The sequence below is a fragment of the Arachis hypogaea genome, chromosome 17, assembly GCF_003086295.3.
Source record: "Arachis hypogaea cultivar Tifrunner chromosome 17, arahy.Tifrunner.gnm2.J5K5, whole genome shotgun sequence".
NCBI classification, from domain to species: Eukaryota; Viridiplantae; Streptophyta; class Magnoliopsida; order Fabales; family Fabaceae; genus Arachis; species Arachis hypogaea.
The window spans coordinates 6891856-6910870 of NC_092052.1; the positions used below are offsets into that span (position 1 = coordinate 6891856).

Below are 19015 nucleotides of genomic sequence, written 5' to 3' on the forward strand. Positions count from 1 at the left end.
AATTGGATCAATGATAAAATTATGATCGATTACGATTGCAAAATATTTATTAGGATTAATAGAAGATCTAATTTATTATTGTTTTAATTTTTTATTCTCAATAAACATGATAAATAAATGATAAAAAAATAATTTATAAAATAAAAAATAGATTTTATAATTAAATAATATATAAAAGACTAATTTATAATTAAAATTAAATAAGAACTACTTAACAGTTATTAAAAAATTTAAAAAACATGTTTTGTTATATAACCATTCAATGGTCCAAATTCTGGGACCATCGAATCCTTTGCATTGAAAGTTGATGTAAATCGGAATGTATTTGAAGAAATATAACTTGAAGAAGATAGCCAATTTTTTACGTAAAATTCAAAGGATTTTAAAAATTTAATAAAAATAACTATTATTAAGACAGATTAACTATTTGTATTTTTTTTTTTCCCTTACTTTTATGACATTTTCATTCTCTATTGAGAATGAGTAGTTTTGTTCTCACCCCAAATTTCCCAACCCTTTTAGAGACACAAACATAAAAAATTAAAAACTCATTACGAAGTTGCGGAACGAGAGAATAGAGTTCTTTACTAAAACAGTTGTATTTTAATTTGTAGAACTTATTTTTCCCGCGCCTTATTACTTGAATATAAAATCTTCTGTTGGTAATTTAATTTTTTCTCCTTCCTTCTTGAAATATCTAACACAAGCACAAATTAATAATAGCAGAACCCCACTTGTTCCAGCTATAGATATTCCAACAGCAACACCCTTAGCTAGACCTGTTTATATATAAAAATGATTAAAAAAAAATTAATTTAAGGTGAGTGGCAATGATTTCTTGTGTTATAGTCATCAATATAGCCAGCTTTCTTTGAAGTTCAGAGAGCTAGACCTGTTCTGCAAGAAGAAAAAGGAAAATGAGAGTTAAAAAGGATAGAAACCAAACATGAAGCAAGCAATTCAATGCAAGGTACCAACCTAGTACTTGGATACAGGGGAACATAGACTCCATTTTGATCTGCAAAATTGAGGAAGAATAAAATGTTAGGCAAATGAAATGCACACAAATTCATACCAACTACTTTGAATAAAATTAAGCAACTAATGAAAAGAATAATTTTTATTTAAAGCATACAAAACATAAAGGATCCCTGATCTCCTATAAGAGGCACCATGATCCGAAATGTTAAGCCTATCGAATCGTCAAACTGACACAAACCAAATAAAACTAACATGTAGCATCTTAATTAAAACCTTACATAATTCAGTAATCCTTCAATTTCATCATAATTCACCAAATACTTTGAACTATATATATATATATAGCATACCTCTTGCTGGAATGAAAACTATCCCTCTAGTTTGGCTGAAGTTGACACCTGTGTTTGAAACAAAGAAATGGAAAGGCATATGAAACAAATGCAGATAAATTAAAACTATGTGATTTCCTTAAATACATATTCTAATCACCAAGACTACAAGATTTATAGCTACCTGGATTATAACTCTGCAGCAACTTAGGATCAAGTTTAGTCTGATTTGCAATTTGCAGCAAAGTATTACCTACCCTAAGAGGGAATGTAACAAACAAACCATAATCCTTTGAAACATGGCTGTTCCCACAAGAACAATTGACCGTGACATTAACCTTAGCATTAACAGGTACATGATTAGGATCATAGTTGTTGAACCTTTGCAAAATTTCAACTGTGGTAAGATCAGAATATCTCATTTTTGCAATGAGATCATAGGTGTCACCTTCAATAGCTGAGTACTCAAACACATGCCCCAAGAACTCACCATTGATGCAATCACAAGGGAATGGAATATTGATTCTGGAGAAAGATACTGGTAGATTATTGGGCATTTTGTCCTTATTGTAGCTAATGATAACATTAGAATTTGCCACAACATTTGAATGCATAAAGGATGCAATGCTACCAAGCTTAACTCTAGGGTATACAAAGTATGAAGCTATAGCTAAATCACAACCCTTTAAACACTCTGATTCTAAATTGATGAAACAAGAACACTCCAATAACAAAAAGAACAAAAGAAAACTTTTCTTTAGCTTCATTTTGTTAAGGAGATTGATACCAATATAGAAAGAAAATAAAAAGTGTTGGATGATTCTTATAATTGGAAACCACAATTTGATCAATTTTGATTATTTCATTTCCTCTATTTGAAGAAAGTGATGCTACATTTTTTTTTTCACTCCTAAGTTATAGCCAGTAGAATTTTATACAGAGTGTGACTCAAAAGTCAACACATATTGGCTCTTAGGTGCATGCAAAAATATACTATTAATTCATAATTGGATTTTGTAGTTGAATTGCATACCCTTTATTGAGGCCATGTTTGGTGTATTAGAATAATTAGAAGAAGAGTGTATAGAACAAATTCTAGTATGGAATCATGTAGATTGCAAATGTTGGATTATTCAAATGAAATGATCTGCATCCAAGATACCAAGCTTGTCGGGTAATGTGAAACTTCTTAGAATAATGTGTCCTTTCATGGTTCATGGTTCAAACAAAAACCTACTTTAATTTTTGAGGCACGCCTGTACTAAATTAATGGCCTAGTGCTGGTATATTTCATTGACTTCACCCTCTCATTATTATTATCAAAATAAATAAATAAAAATCTATGATATTTGGATTTTTTTAGTTTATTTCATTATTGACTTTAAATTATTTTATATACCTGATGAGTTTGATTGAATAAGCATGCTTAGAAGCTAGAAGACCAAAACTAAGTAAATAGAGATACAAAAATGGCCCATGAACGGTGGTCTATGTCTCATGGAGATTTGATTTGGTAGTTTTATTGGGATCATGATACAGTTGGCTGCTCATTGCTTTCAACTCTCATGTCTCAATCTAAAAAGGTGAAAACTCAGGTGCAGTTGACTTCACGTGAAGTTGATAGCTAAGAGCTGTTAGATGACAATTTAGTCAAACATGTCAAATCATTTCTTAGCTATCAACTTCACATGAAGTTAACTACACCTGAATTTCCACAAATACAAACTTTTCAAATAATCTTTAAAAATTACTCTTTCATGTAATCATTAACTTATGAAGGTATTGATTGTGATTGCCACGATCAAATAATCCATTTTACGATAAAATAATATACCCAAAGTTTTCTTGCTAAATTATTTGTTGCATGATCAACTAAATTGATAGAAAATTGCAAATGAAATGTATGTATTAAGATTAGTTATTTGATTACTTTCTAACTGTTCATTTAATTTGACTAATTATTATTCAAGGATGCTTTTGTAAAATGAAATAAAAAGTACCTTATGTTAATCTTGTAAAAAAAGGAAGTGTAGGTCATCTAAGTATCTCTTAAGATGAGCAATGTCTTTCAAAGTTGTGAGGAAAATAAAAAAGACTATCTGTTTTAAGTGTCATATCAAATTACCAAATGCAATATTTGAGAAGCTAACCATAGATGATGTATATAACTCTGTTTTGTGACATGGATTGTTTGTTTAACAAGACCGTGAATAAATGAGACAATAATTGATAGATATATGAGAAAGGCAACAGTTTGAGTGAATCTTCCCAAATTAGAATATCTTTTGCAAAAGAAAGAATCACAATGTGACATTTAGATCATGCTTCATTGTTAGTCCCATCTTGCTAGATTCACAAATCACAAGAGCTGGACTTTCATAGAATCAGATCCCAATTCTCAGTGGCTGAACTTAATGTCCCAAGAGCAAGCACAACAGATCTCATCTTTGGACGTCGCTGCGGATCTCCCTCAGTACATGCCTTGGCAAGTTGTGCCAACTGGAAGCAGAACAATAGTCATAGCTGTTGAAATCAGAAACAGAATTAAAAAAAAAAACGATGCTATAGCCATAACTAGTACCTTGAAAACTGAATCAATTGAGTAATTATCTCCAAGCCTAGGATCCACCAGATTTTTAAGACCTTCTTTTGGATCTGGCTGCTTAAAAACTTCATCAAACTGCAACACAAGTAATCAAAGAAATTAGAAAACAAGGAAACTACAGTTTGAATTGGTTATGTAAAATCACTAGGCTACCATTGGTAAATAATGAACAAAAGGGTGAGAAAAGAAATCACCAATGCCACAAGGCCTTTAATTTCATCACCATCCTTCATCACAGCTTCTTTTGCAGAAATAAGCTCATAAAGAACAACTCCAAAAGCATAGACATCTACTTTAGGAGAAACTTTGCCAAATACGTACCTGCGAAAAAGGAGAACGGTATAACTGAATTTAACTCCACAAAACAAAGTTCATGTTCTGTTGGAACATGTATTGTGTGAATTTAGAGAGACCAAAAATATGATTCATCATACTCTGGTGGCATGTAACCAAATGTGCCTGCCATTTTATCAGTTGGAACTGATGAACCTCCTACATCAATCAGCTTTGCTAGTCCAAAATCTGCCACCTGAAAACAAAGTAATACAGGATAGATCTTGCAAAATTATTCCGGAGAAGATAAGAGCAACAATTAAGCTAGCATAAGGCAAGCAAAAAAGTTTATTAATTCTTACCTTTCCATGGAAGTATTTGTCTATTAAAATATTTGCTGATTTGATGTCGCGATGTATATATACAGGCATTGTATGTTCATGAATATATTCAATTCCCCTGGCTGAATCCAGGGCTATTTGAATCCGGTTAGACCATGACAAAGGTTTTCTATCTGGAGACAGTTTGATTTTATCATTAACTAATTAAGTTCTTATAAATTTCTATCTGAATATGTACTTATATCACCTGAATCTTGTAGATGTTGGCTCAAGTTTCCGTTGTCAATGAATTCATAAACAAGGAAAAGAGAACCCTTAACGCAATATCCAATCAACCGCACCTACATAAGAAAATAAGAAGATAACATGAGAAAATACTGAAAACAAACCATGAAATATGGCAACTGTGGCTCAGATATGTTCCTTATTTTATTCAAACTTACAAACACAAGGAATTAAGAGAGAAGCATTACCAGGTTTATGTGATGAACACGGGTCATCACTTTCAGTTCTGCAAGAAACTCTTTTGATGCTTTCTTGTCCATCTTTTTTATTGCAGTTCTCTGTGTTATCAAAGAAAACTTCAGCCAAAGTGGAAAAACAGAAACGAGTAACAAGTAACAAGTGCAAAGTTATCCAAACAGAATTATGAAGTACAGTCTAAGAACATGGATCACAAACCTCGCCATTCAGCTCTGCATAATATATTCCCCCAAAACCACCTTGACCTATTTTGTTTGCCAAATTGAAATTATTTGTGGCATTGGCTAGTTCTTGAAAGGAAAACTCAGTTGATTTCTCTACACTGTAACCTATGATGCTACCATAGGCTGCATGAAATTGAATTGAATGAAACAAATCTTTAAGCAAAAGAGTAAATGACAGAATCAAACTCTTTTCTTCTTCGATATACCTTTCATAACCCGAGCAGTTTTCCGACTTGTATGTTCTACTAGCAATTTTTTCTTCCACACCTTCTTCCTTCTGCAATATCTAACATAAGCACAAAATGCAAATAACAGAAGTGCTGCTACAACTCCTGCAGATATTCCGGCAATAACCCCACCTCGCAGACCTGCTTGAAGATTAAAGATCAATATATCCTTACCCTGGATCTGGGTTGGTACCAAGCGCAAGTGTAATCACTATCAACTCTCAAAATAGTACTACTTTCTGCTTGGAGAAAATGTCATACCTCTAGTGCTGAAAAGTAAAACAAAAACACACTCATCAAGATTGGTACCAGCAGATTATTGGAGATGAAACAAAGTTATTCATCTTCCTGTTCAAATAGGATAGACAGTTAAGTTAAATAAATAAATAAAATACCTTGGGTAAAAAGGCACATAGTTACCATTTACATCTGGAAAGTGAAAGAAAAAAAAATTATGAGATTCATTTCAAGGATTAAAGTTCTTCATAAACGAATTTGAAAGATACCATTATGAGCATGCAAATGATAAATTAAGGAGTGATACCCCAAATCAGTTCCTGTAGAGGCTAACAGAGCTCGCCTACATGAGGGACTGATCTGAGAATTTTTTAATCAACGATGGGACTGATATATTTAAACTCGTTAGAAGACTTAATTTGTGTATTACTCTAAATTAAGCATACTCTAGAATGCATAATTCATTTCTTCGTACTGATGAAGATGCTAATAAAACAATAAACCAACACTAATTAAGTACCCTAGTACCCTTTAATCCATTAAACATCATGAATAAGAACTGATACCTTTCCCAGGAATATAGACCAAGCCACTCCCTTGGCTGAAATCGACACCAGGATTGAATCTCAGCAGCAACAAAGGATCAAGTTTTGTCCGGTTTGCAATTGACTCCAAAGAATCCTCAGGCCTAAGAGGGTATGTGATGAACAAACCATAATCCTTGCTGACTTTTCTGTCCCCACAAGAACAGTTAACTGTGACATTAAATATTCCGTTATCAGGAATTTCAGTCGGTGAGTAGCTGTTGAAGGATCTCAACCACTCAGCAGTGGACAAGTTGGAAAATCTCCACTCAGCAATGGATTCATAGGTGTCATGATTGGAAACCGGATATTGGAATGTGTAGCCAAGAAACTCACCATTGATGCATTCACAAGGGAATGGAACATTCACCCTTGTGTAAGCCATGATTGATATGGTTGAGACATCTTTGTTGTAGTTAGCAATATCTTGTGGCCCTGTAACAAACCGTGATTTAAAAAGTGTTGCAATATATGTGAGGTTAGAACCTGGCCAAATATAGTAGGAAGCTAAAGCTAAGCCACAACTATTTCTACACATTGATTCTGCATTGAATGGTATACAAGCCACCAACAACAAGAAGAGTGATAATCTGAATCTGGGTTCCATATTCAAATCAAACATATTATATTAACATGGTTTTGGTACAAAGTGTCTGTTAGATAAAAAAAAAAAAGTGTCTGTCTGTTTAACTTTCTAATCTTTAGAAGTTGACTTAGATACACTTCCAGCCTCACATATGATCGTCGTTGACCCGTGTCATTGGCTTTAATTAATTTTGACCAGCACAACAAAACTTTAATCCACTTAGTGAATTAAATTTATCTAAAATGTTATTTGTATACTAAAATCAATCACTAAAATCACTCACTGATATATTTCTGTATAAATATATATAATTTAATTTATTTTCAATATGTATTTGTATTCCAATATATATTTTATAGTGGTGATTAACTTTGGTGGCTAATTTTGATACGTAACATAACTCTACATTTAATACATATTGTTACTCAATTGAATTAAAAGTAACGTCAAAATATAATTAGAGGAATGTTAGGGCCAGCAACTTTTGTGATTTGTAGCCATTAAATAGCCATCAATGATGATTTTAATGGTATGAGATTGGTGTGAGATTTCATCCAATGACTCATTTTTTTTTACTGGTTACATGCTGGTCAGAATTTAACAAAATTGCTGACCCTTTAGACTTTTCCATATAATTAATATATATACATTAAAAAATTATAATAATAATAATAATATTTTTTTAATTATAAATATTCAAAATATATACTATTTAATTTACTTAAACATGTTTGATAGCACTCTTCCTACTATTACTCCATCTGATATTCTCTCAAACGAATTGCTCAAAACATCTCAACATCTCTAAACAATTCAACCATTACTATATATAAATTCTAATATATCAAGATTAATTAAGTTCATTTATAATTTTTTATTTTAAAGTAAAAAAACTCAACACAATAAGATAGAGCAAAAGAGAAAAAAATAAAAACATAACGTTAAAAATAACAACTCTTAGTTATTTTTGACATTACCATCAATAAATACAGGATTCACCACCAATCTACTTATTGTAACTTGTAAAGAATCTATTAATAATATCCACCACACTTGAACCTTGATTTCTTAAGATTCTATCATTTATGTTTAGCCAAATTGTTTAGATGACCACAAAAAAGCCAACCAATCACTTCTTCCATTCCGTCGATCTCGCTAATAAATCCGTCCAACTTTCATAGAGTTCCTTGAGTATATCTGGAATAGTCCATATCCTTCTAAGAGCAAACAACCAAGCACTCCATACCTGCCAAGTGAGCTCACAACCAATGAACAAGTGAAACACAGTTTCAATAGACTTATGACATAATACACACATGTTATCATTTTTGGCCAATAACACCTAATTTACACCGTTTTTCCTTTGTATTTACTCTATCAATCAGTGCAAAGCAAGTAAACAACTCAACCCTTGGTGGGACGAATCCTCTCCAAATAGTACTAGCAAAGCTATAACTTGTGATATCCGTCGGAAGTACCTTTGCCTGCAACACCTGCACAAATGAGTTAGTTGAATAAACACTTTTGTCTTTATCGAATTTTCAGACCACTATGTCCTCTCTCTCAGTTGTCAGTTTCACTGATTGTAAAGTCGCATGAAGCTGTACCAGTTCCAGCTCCCATTGAAACAACTCTCGTCACGATTGAAAATTCCAAATCCACTCTAACCCATCCCAAAATTCACAATCTCCTATGACAGATCCTTGAAGATTTGAAACCGAGAATAGTCTTGGAAAAATAACTTTCAGAGCACTACACGGTAACCAGCTATCCTCCCAAAACCAGATTATCCCCTTATCATCTTCTCTCTCACTTGTGACTCCTTGATTTGCAGCTGATAAATATTCTTCCAAGGACCCCTCTTGTAGGTACAGGCTGATCACAAATCATCTCAGAAGAATTCATGTTATTATAGGAGCATACAATTTTCTTCCAAAAGGGACAATCTTCTTTCGAAAACTTCCACCACCACTTGAACAGAAGCGCTGTATTGCGAATTACCGTGTCACCAACTCCCAACCCTCCTGCCTTTTTCGGAGCTTATACAACTTCCCGTTTTACTAGCGGCATCCCTTCCCTCTCGTTCTCCTTACTCCACAAGAAGCGTCTTTGTAAGGATATTATCTTTTCTGCTACTACCTTCGGCATTTTGTACAAGCTGAGATAGTAAATAGGCAAGCTATTAAGAACAGATTTAATGAGAACCAACTTATCCGCTTTATTGAGAGACTTTGTTTTCCACAGACTTAGTTTTTTTTCTACCTTGTCAATCACTGGTTTTCATGTCTTGACCAATCTCGGATTCGCTCCCAGAAAAATGCCAAGATATCTGAAAGGAAAAGACGCATCTTTACACCCCAACAGCCGACACATCTGTCGTGTCCAACTTTGCTCACAATTAACCGAAATCAAACTAGACTTGTCAAAAATAATACTCAGCTCTAACATCATCTCAAAGCAACGCAATAACCGCTTATAATTTCTTATTGTCTCTTCTTCAGAAAGACAAAAAAGTATAGTATCATCCACAAACTACAAAAATGACAATTCAATGTTATTCCTTCTAACCAACAACAAAACTATGCGTCCATTTATAATTTTATATTGCATTTTTTGTGTTTCCATTCTCAAGTTAGTATTTGAAAAAGATGCCAAGCAAATTTTGTTGTTGTATATTTTTTCTTGGTAATTTTTTAAATAATTATATTGAATCATATATAAATTACTGAATGAATGTCTTGTACAAACAAACCTTTAAATTTAATATTAATTTACATATTATTAACTAATTCCTAAATAATATAGCACTTTTAACTTTATACTATGTGGTGCGAGTCTTATTTTAGTTAATATAATAAAAGATAAGGGTTTGGGGTAAGGAAGAGGAGGTAGCAGTCAGACGCCCCCATCTTGGCCAACTGCTCCAACAGACACTCAGTAGCCCAGGCTGACTGTGGCCAACCCCAGCATTCGCGGCCAACATTCAGCATCCTCGGCCGACCTCGATTATTGATGGTGATGAAAAATTGTGCGGTAAATAAAGGGTAAAAATATAGAAACCAAATCATTATATCAATTTTAAATCAGATCAATTCATATTTTATATCTCCAAACACAATAATTCATTTCTAATTCAATTCATTTCAAACCAAATCAAATCAACTTCAAAAATATTTTGTTCCTAAACACACCCTTAATGTTTAATTAATTGACTCGTTTTCTCCATAAAGAATTAAATATTTCAATATGCACAAAGTGTTTGTTAATAAACCAGAAAGAACCATGGAAGCTATATCTTGAGAGCATTGATTGTTTATCAATGCCGTAATAAGTTGATAGACAATTGAAATGCATCAATAGAGTGTTTCTTCCCAAATTAGTTTTTGTTTTGCCAAAAAGAACTACAATGTAACACTTGTATATGCATGGTTACTTCTATCTACCAGATACTAGATTCACAAGAGCTGGATTTTCATAGAAGGAAGCAATGTCCCAATTCTCAGTGCTTGAACTAAGTGTCATAAGAGCAACCACCACCGATCTCATCTTCGGACGCCGCTTCGGATCTGCCTCTGTACATGCATTGGCAAGTTGTGCCATCTGCAACCAGAACAAAAAAATATCGACCAAAGCTGTTGAAATCACAAGCATAAAATTGCTTAAAATGCTTGATACATTACTAGTGTACTAGTGGATATTAACATGCCTATATCCTCTTTATATTTGGTAGATTTATATATAGTAGATAATACCTTGAAAACTGAACCAATTGAGTAATTATCTCCAAGCCTAGGATCCACCAGTTCTTTAAGACCTTCTTTAGGTTCTGGCTGATCAAAAACTTCATGAAACTGCCACAAAAATAACCAGAAAAATTGGAAAAAAAGGAACATAAATATAATATGAATTACTTATGTAAAGCCACTAGGCCCTCTAATGTTATCAGTTATCACACACACAAAAGAAGAAGTAATGCATAGTAGGGTATCAAAATTCACCAAAGCTACAAGACCCTTTATTTCAGCACCACCATTGATCACAGCTTCTTTAGCAGAAATAAGCTCATAAAGGACAACCCCAAAAGCAAAGACATCTAATTTAGGAGAAACTCTGCCATATACATACCTGCAAATAAGAGAACAAAATGATTCAATTGTATAATTGCATTTGATCCCTTAAACTAAGTCCATGTTCTGATATGCAATGTGAATGTGTCAATTTAAAGAGATAAACATGATTCATCATACTCTGGTGGCATGTAACCAAATGTGCCTGCCATATTAGCAGTGGGAGCTGAGGAACTTCCAGTATCAATCAGCTTTGCTAGTCCGAAATCTGCAACCTGCAGATTAACTAATACACAGTATCTCACAGAATTATACCACAAAGAAAAAGAGTAACAAGCTCACATAAGTCATCCAAATGTTTCATACCTTTCCATGGAAGGATTTGTCTAATAATATGTTTGCCGACTTTATATCGCGATGGATATATACAGGCTTTGTATGTTCATGAATATATTCAAGTCCCCTGGCTGAATCTAGAGCTATTTGAATCCGGGTAGACCACTGCAAAGGTTCTCTATCTGTAAAAATTCTGTCATTAACTAAGTCCTTACAAAGTACAATCACATTAATGCATCAGCATGAACATGGATATTTGTCTTTTGTCATGTACTCATATCACCTGAATTTCGTAGATGTTCGCTTAAGTTTCCATTGTCAATGTATTCATAAACAAGGAAAAGGAAGTCCTTAACACAATATCCAATCAAATGGACCTACAGGATACCAATAAGTAGAAACAGCATAAGAAAAATAACAAGGTAATATTGAGAAAAAAGAAAATGTTGAAAGCAGTCCACACAATATGGGAACTGCGTCTGAAATTCTGTTTGGGTAGAATGACAAACAACAAATACTGACAGAACTGGTGAAGTTCAAATTTGTCCCCCGAAAAGTTGAATGCTTATTTTATATGAACTTGCAAGGAGAGAAAAGAAAACATGCATTAATATTTGAAAGATTACCAGGTTTAAGTGCTGAACATGTGTCAAAACTTTCAGTTCTGCGAGAAATTCTTTTGATGCTTTCATGTCCATCTTCTTTATTGCAACTTTCTGTGTTATTGGAGAGAATTTCAGTGAAAGTATAAAAGATGGAAACAGTAACAAGTGACAATCTATCCTAATCCTTACAGGTTTATAGCAAATACAACTACAAAAAATATGTGACTTTTCTGTCAAATCTCGTAATAAAATCTAATAACATAGATTATAAACCTTGCCATTCAGCTCTGCATAATAGATTTCTCCAAAACCACCTTGACCAATTTTGTTAGCCAAATTGAAGTTATTTGTGGCATGGGCCAGTTCTTCATATGAAAACTCTGCTGATTTTTCTGCACTTATGTTTGCGAAGCTATTAGGGGCTTTATCTGAAAGAGGGATGATAAGTAAGAGTTACTCGAGTGTTCATGTTCACCATTCTTCTCTTGCATGATATGCAACATAAATTATACTGAAGCCATCAAGAAACTGGAAAGGAAATTTTCTCTAAGCAAAAGAGTTGTCAAATCATTCTTTTAATATTTTTGTTTCAGATGTAAACTAAGTATTTGACTCTCATTTTATATGGTAGCATCATTAAAAACCAACCAAGTCATTAAAAATCTTAACTACCTCCCCATATTCAAATTAAAGGGTTTTCTGAGGGGTTTCAAACTTCAAACAAGTTGTATGAAATATGTCCAAAATCCATACCTTCCCTAGCTCGAGCAGTTTTCCAACCGGAATATTCTGCTCGCAGTTTTTTCTTCCATACCTTCAAACACTTCATATAAACACAAAATGCTGATAACATAATTACTGCTACAACTCCAACAGATATTCCAGCAACAACCCTACGTGGTAGACCTGTTATACAAGAACAAAATATGAGCAGAAAGTACTATTACATTTGTCTTTTAGGATATCCTTACCCTGGATTTGGTAGTGATGTTAAATTCAATGGCAAACAATTATCAATAAGACTACTTTCTTCTGAGTGAGAATTGACAAACCTCCAGAGCTGAAAAGGAAAATGAATGTATTCATAAAGGTTAGCAGGTTATTAGAGAATAGCAGGAAACAATAAGGTTTAACTTTAAAGAACAATACCTTGGGTGAAGAGGCGGATAGTTACCGTTTTCATCTGGAAAGCGAAATGAAAAGAAAATGTGAGGAATTTATCTCAAGTCTACAGTTCCTGATAAACTAATTTGAAATATACATTCATAAGCATGATGCTAATTTATTAGTTATACTCCTGAATGCATTTCTTACCAATGTAAAGATGCCTGTCAAGCAAGGCGAAAATTGATAGACTGTTGGACTGTTTATCATAGCTTTGGAATGACCTTGGTAAGATATATAAAGATTGCCAAATGCAAAATCACCTTGTTTCCGACTGATTAAGATTATACACTTTCAAAGTCCTACTAAATGTCTCGTAACAAACCATTAATCTATGGTCCCATGCCTATCATGGATTCATGGTGGCTTAAAGGGAAGCTATTTTTTCTTTTTTAAATCTATGGAGGGCCTCTGCAAACTAAGCAATTTGAGGTTCAAGTTCAACTGCCAAAAGCCAAACTTCTTAGGAATTAACACAGATATTAGGGACTACTCTACTTTCAGTTCTATCTATAAATGCACCATATACAAAAGACTACTGTCGCAAATCATAACATGTACATAATCCTCATGAATATACATAAGAAGACCTAAGCATGGCATCGAAATCAGAAAGCGAACCTCTGCCGGGAATATAAACTAGACCACTCCCTTTGTTGAAATTTACACCGGGGTTGTATTTCATCAACAACTCAGGATCAAGCTTTGTCTGGTTTGCAATTGACTGCAAAGAATCCTCAGTCCTAAGAGGGTATGTGATGAACAGTCCATAATCTTTGCTAATATTACTGTCTCCACAAGAACAGTTAACAGTCACATTAACCGTTCCTCCAGCAAGAATAGCATCTTTTGGATAATTGTTAGTGTTCTGAAGCCACTCTGTAGTTACTAAGTTGGAAAAGCTCCCACTGGCAATGGCTGAGTAGTTGTCACCTAGAGTAACTGAGTACTGGAATGTGTGGCCCAGAAACTCGCCATCTATATTGCAAATGTTAGAATTTTCTGTGTTAGAACTTCCATAGTTAGGGTTTTATTAATAAAATTATAAAATCTATGAATCAATGGAAGCTCAAACACAAAATTCAAATAATATAGCAAACATTCAAAGATGGCAGATATATACTGAAAAATCAAAGTTTTAATTTGTAAGAAGAGTGTGTGATAGCTCACCATTGATGCAATCACAAGGAATTGGAACGTTTATTCTGGTTTGTGATGGATATGAGTATGAGTATATGCCTTCGTTGTATCTAACAATATCTTCAACTTTGTAAAGAAACTTGGATTGCATGATGTATGAAATATATAGCAGGCTGGAATCATTGTTCCAAAGATAGTAAGAAGCTAAAGCCGAGTCACAGCTCTTGCTACACTTTGATTCTGCACTCAAAGGTAAAGTAATCAGCAACAAGAACAACAATGAAACCATGAAATTGTGTTCCATTGTTAGTGGAACCAAGCTTGTGCAAAGTATGCACATCACACATGCAAAGAGAAATAATAATAATAATAATTTAAAACAAAAAGATTTGTACTCTACGATGTTGGGTCAACGCTGCCCTTGTTGAACTGGTCAAACCCCATCAACATCTATCATTGCTGTTAATGCGAAATCCTCATTTTATTTCAAAACTTCTTTATGGGAGTTGAATATAAACTATTATTATTATTATTATTATTATTATTATTATTATTATTATTATTATTATTATTATTATTATTATTACAGCAAAGACTGTTAAATACATTACAAAATTCTAAACTCGGATTAACATACAAATGGTTAAGATGCGAGTAATTGGTTGTAAAGGGTAATTTAGTAATCAGAGCTGTTACACATCCAAATATTTTTAGCAACCAAGTTTAGTCAAGTTGGCCAAAACCTAACAAAAATTGTTTTTTATCATAGGTAGTGTGTACAGACGCTTCACTAACGCAAACAAATTTGGCTTCACTTTGCGTCTGTTCTTGGTGCGCCTCCTCCTCCTTCTTTGTTTTTTTTTTTTTTTTCTCCTCCTCTTTTTCACGTTATTATAGTTATTTATTTATTTTTTATTTGATATTTTATTCTCTTTTTCTTAATTTCCTCTCAAGAGAGCAAATCAAGAAAAATTTTGAAAAAATGAAATAAGGAGGAGAAGATGAAAAAAAAATAAAAAAGAAGAAGATGAAGCGGAAGAAGTTCAGCAAATTCAAGCGAAACGAAACCAAATAAACCTCAATTAAATTAAAAAATAAACCAAAATTATTTAAGAAATAAAAAATTTGGTCAATTCTTAGCAATAGCATCAAGTGAACCTCAGTTAGTTCATAAATGAACCGAAATTAGTTCAGATTTAAACAAGCAGTCAAAAAGACTCAATCATCAACAAAAACAAATCGAATGTACATAGTTGACAAATATCAGAGCTATAACTAACTAAACAAGTTCAGTAAATTCAAACGAAACGAAACCAAATAAACCTAAATTAAACTAAGAAATAAACCAAATTTCTTAAGGAATAAAAAATTTGGTCAATACTTAAAAGTAGCATCAAGTGAACCTCAATTAATTTACAAATGAATTGAAGTTAGTTTAGATTTGAACAAGTAATTAAAAAGGCTTAATCATCAACAAAAACACATCGAATGTATACAACTAACAAATATCAGAATTATAACTAACTAAACAAGCACACATGAACAAGTTCAACTAAATTCAAGTGAAATGAAAACAAATGAATCTCAATGAAACTAAGAAATGAACCAAAATTTCTTAAGGAATAAAAAATTTGGTTAATACTTAACAACAATATCAAGTGAACTTCGGTTAATTCACAAATGAGGCAAAATTAGTTCAGATTTGAAAAAGCAGTAAAAAAGACTCAGTTATTAACAAAAACACATTAAGAAAAAAAGAATGATAAGAAGAAATTCAAATGCAAAAAGAAAGAGGGGGAGGAGGAGGATGAGGTGGTGATGTTGTTGGTGATAACGATAACGAAAGAGAAAAATAACGAAAAAGAAAAATAAAAAGAAGAACCTGCATGCGTGAATTTGAAAGAAGAAGAAGAAGCATGAAGAAGCAATAGCAGCAACAGTGAAATTTGCGCGCATAAATACTTGGTTGGACTTAGTTAGGGTTATGACTTGGACGTAGAGCTTTATTCTTTAGTAATGTGGTTGTAATAATATAAAAGAAAGTCAAAAAGGCCAAAAATTGGCCAATATCAATTAAGTTTTTTAAAATTATTTTATTTATCTTAAATTATAAACCTTAAATTTTCCAATCCTCCAATCAATGAGAATTTGAAAAAAAAAAAAATTGACTAATATTAACTAACTAAAAGTTTATTCTTTATACTTTCTTCTAATATAATTAACAAACATGCTACCCCTAGAGTATAGAGGCCATAATATAAAGTTTATCATTTTTAAAGTTGCATTTGTTTATATATACAGAATACTAAAACAGAAAGAAAAAGACATAAAATTATGTGTAAGATATTTTTTCTCTGCCTATAAATAAGAATAAGTTCTAAAGCTTCAATGCATCAATCAAACACAAAACAAGAGAGAAGCAATGAAGCATTTCTTCAATGTTTTGTGTGTAATTTGTTTTGTATGTTAGTTTTCTTAAAAGATAATGAGTATAATAATAGTGTGTGTAATAAAATTATGAGTGATATGAATGATACATATTACAATTTAATTATATTTTTTAATACTAGATACTACAGAGTGTAGTATAAGAATGTCTCACTGTTGTACACTATATTGTAATTATCTTTAAATATAATGAATATTTTTTTGGAGTGTTGGTGGTAGTTTTTTTTGTTCACCAAAAAAAAATTTTACATTAAAATTGTTTATATCCTGACCCAATGCCAAGGCCCAGGACCCAATAAGAGGCACAATCTAAAGAATTGACTCTCGTCCTTCACCGACCTTCCTCCCAAGAAGTCAGTTGTTACTACGACTTACTCTAAAGAAGTCGGGGACTAAGATTAGCTGGCAGATAACACTCATCCAAATAAGTAACTGTCCCTAAAATCTCTCAACCCACTTCCAGGAGGCATATCCCAACTTCCCTGAATAAAGGGACGGTTATTCCCCTCCTAAGGTGGAACTACTCCAACGGTGGTTATTGGTTCACCACTATAAATACACTGACACCCCTCAGGTATTATTAAGTCCCAATACTCTCTAGACTTGCACACACCCTTGCTAACTTAGGCATCGGAGTGTCTTTGCAGGTACCACCCCCCATTACTTCACACTCACAAGTCGGACGGAGGCCCCAAAGCCGCAAACCCGCTCGAAGGCTTCCTTTCTCAGACGATTGGGCCAACCCCACGAGTCCAGCCCATCAATCTTCTGTTACCTATCGTAACAAAAATATTAGTGTTACTCTCTTTTATACCAACATAGGAGCCAGCCTAGAAGAAAACCTAAAGCAAAGATTGACAAAGCTATTACGAGATAATTCCGACCTCTTTGCCTGGAAAGCCTCCGACATGCCAGAGATAAACCCCGAGCTCATGTCCCACAGGCTCTCAGCAGCGAAGGCGTAAGCTCGGTCCAGAAAGGGCTCAGGCGGTGGAAGAATAGATACAAGCGCTCCTAGAGGCCGGCTTCATCAGGGAAGTCAAATATCCGACATGGCTAGCAAACGTAGTACTAGTCAAAAAGCAAAACGGCAAGTGGAGGATGTGCGTTGACTATACCGACCTGAATAAGGCATGTCCCAAAGACCCATATCCACTTCCAAGCATTGATACTCTAGTAGAATCCAGCTTGGGGTATCAATACTTGTCGTTTATGGACGCTTACTCAGGATACAACCAAATCCCGATGTACAAGACGGACCAAGAAAAACATCATTCATCACCCCTAAAGCGAACTATTGCTACGTGGTCATGCCGTTTGGATTAAAGAATGCTGGGGCCACATACCAAAGGCTGATGAATAAGGTGTTTGCTCCCCACCTCGGGAACTTAATGGAAGTCTACGTAGACGACATGTTGGTGAAAACCAAGGAAAAAACCGACCTCTTGATAGACTTCTCGCAAGTTTTCAACACCATAAGATTGCATGGGATGAGGCTAAATCCTGCAAAATGCACCTTCGCGATGGAGGCTGGGAAGTTTCTAGGGTTTATGCTAACCCAAAGGGGGATCGAAGCAAATCCCGACAAGTGCAAAGCCATCCTAGAAATGAAAAGCCCAACTTGCTTAAGAGAGGTTCAACAACTGAATGGCCGACTTGCAGCCCTCTCCAGGTTCTTGGCAGGATCAGCATTAAGATCCCTTCCATTGTTCTCTCTACTAAGAAAAGGATGTCAGTTCGAATGGACTCCAGAGTGCAAAGAAGCATTCCAGGAGTTCAAAAGGTTTTTGAACCAACCCCCAATTCTGACCCGACCTCTAGTTGGGGAAGAACTCATCCTATATTTGTCTGTAGCAGACAAAGCTATAGCATCAGCCCTGATACAAGAAGATGAGGTCGGCCAGCATCCTGTGTACTTCACCAGCAAAGTCCTACAATACCCTGAGCTAAGGTACCACAAACTAGAGAAGTTCGCTTACTCCCTAGTAATAGCCTCACGAAGGTTACGGCCTTACTTCCAAGCTCACACAATAAGAGTCCGAACGAACCAACTCATGAAGCAAATCCTCCAAAAGACGGATGTTGCAGGGAGAATGGTTCAGTGGGCAATAGAGCTCTCCAAGTTTGACTTAAAGTACGAAACCCGGACGGCAATTAAAGCCCAATGCCTCACCGACTTCGTAGCAGAGTATGCGGGAGATCAAGAGGAAAGGCCAACTACATGAGAACTATACGTAGATGGATCCTCAAACAAAACAGGAAGCGGTGCAGGCATAATACTGGTCAATGAAGGGGGAACGCAAATAGAGGTGTCCCTTAAATTCGAATTCCCAGCTTCCAACAATCAGGCAGAATATGAAGCCCTGATCGCAGGTCTAAAGTTGG

At 34.2% G+C, this 19015-nt stretch overlaps 2 protein-coding genes and 1 pseudogene across 6 annotated transcripts; all 3 read right to left on the bottom strand.

Annotated features, from left to right (window-relative positions):
• Positions 1-664: 664 nt before the first annotated feature.
• LOC112767012 (lysM domain receptor-like kinase 3) lies at positions 665-2189 on the bottom strand. The gene is made up of 3 exons (XM_072222245.1): positions 1495-2189; positions 1332-1379; positions 665-1018 (listed from the first exon to the last, which is right to left on the bottom strand). Exons 1-3 carry the CDS (start codon positions 2075-2077, stop codon positions 879-881), a joined length of 771 nt encoding a protein of 256 aa, XP_072078346.1. The 5' UTR covers positions 2078-2189; the 3' UTR covers positions 665-878.
• Positions 2190-3446: 1257 nt separating this feature from the next.
• On the bottom strand, positions 3447-6985 carry LOC112766971 (lysM domain receptor-like kinase 3; annotated as a pseudogene).
• A 3084-nt stretch (positions 6986-10069) lies between these two features.
• On the bottom strand, positions 10070-14660 carry LOC112764357 (chitin elicitor receptor kinase 1). 5 transcript variants are annotated; one of them, XM_072222249.1, is made up of 13 exons: positions 14578-14660; positions 14213-14422; positions 13664-14020; positions 13028-13061; positions 12632-12784; positions 12152-12306; positions 11900-11989; positions 11557-11650; positions 11304-11455; positions 11118-11212; positions 10869-10995; positions 10623-10721; positions 10070-10470 (listed from the first exon to the last, which is right to left on the bottom strand). In XM_072222249.1, exons 4-13 carry the CDS (start codon positions 13059-13061, stop codon positions 10306-10308), a joined length of 1164 nt encoding a protein of 387 aa, XP_072078350.1. In that variant the 5' UTR covers positions 13664-14020; positions 14213-14422; positions 14578-14660; the 3' UTR covers positions 10070-10305. The 5 variants fall into 5 exon arrangements, with proteins under 5 accessions (XP_072078350.1, XP_072078349.1, XP_072078348.1 ...); XM_072222248.1 differs by lacking the exon at positions 14578-14660 and having other exon boundaries at positions 14213-14563; XM_072222247.1 differs by lacking the exon at positions 14578-14660 and having other exon boundaries at positions 13193-14020; positions 14213-14547.
• Between the last annotated feature and the right edge of the window lie 4355 nt (positions 14661-19015).

What these genes read in the sequence shown, in the direction of transcription:
- LOC112767012 (XM_072222245.1), bottom strand. Translation starts at nt 2,077, where the DNA reads ATGAAGCTAAAGAAAAGTTTTCTTTTGTTCTTTTTGTTATTGGAGTGT. An exon ending in GCTGCAGAGTTATAATCCAG is followed by an intron (nt 1,380 to 1,494) that starts GTAGCTATAAAT and finishes TTTCAAACACAG; the next exon opens with GTGTCAACTTCAGCCAAACT. An exon ending in AGTTTTCATTCCAGCAAGAG is followed by an intron (nt 1,019 to 1,331) that starts GTATGCTATATA and finishes TCAATTTTGCAG; the next exon opens with ATCAAAATGGAGTCTATGTT.
- LOC112764357 (XM_072222247.1), bottom strand. Translation starts at nt 13,252, where the DNA reads ATGATAAACAGTCCAACAGTCTATCAATTTTCGCCTTGCTTGACAGGC. An exon ending in TATCCGCCTCTTCACCCAAG is followed by an intron (nt 12,785 to 13,027) that starts GTATTGTTCTTT and finishes CTTGTATAACAG; the next exon opens with GTCTACCACGTAGGGTTGTT. An exon ending in AACTGCTCGAGCTAGGGAAG is followed by an intron (nt 12,307 to 12,631) that starts GTATGGATTTTG and finishes TCCCTCTTTCAG; the next exon opens with ATAAAGCCCCTAATAGCTTC.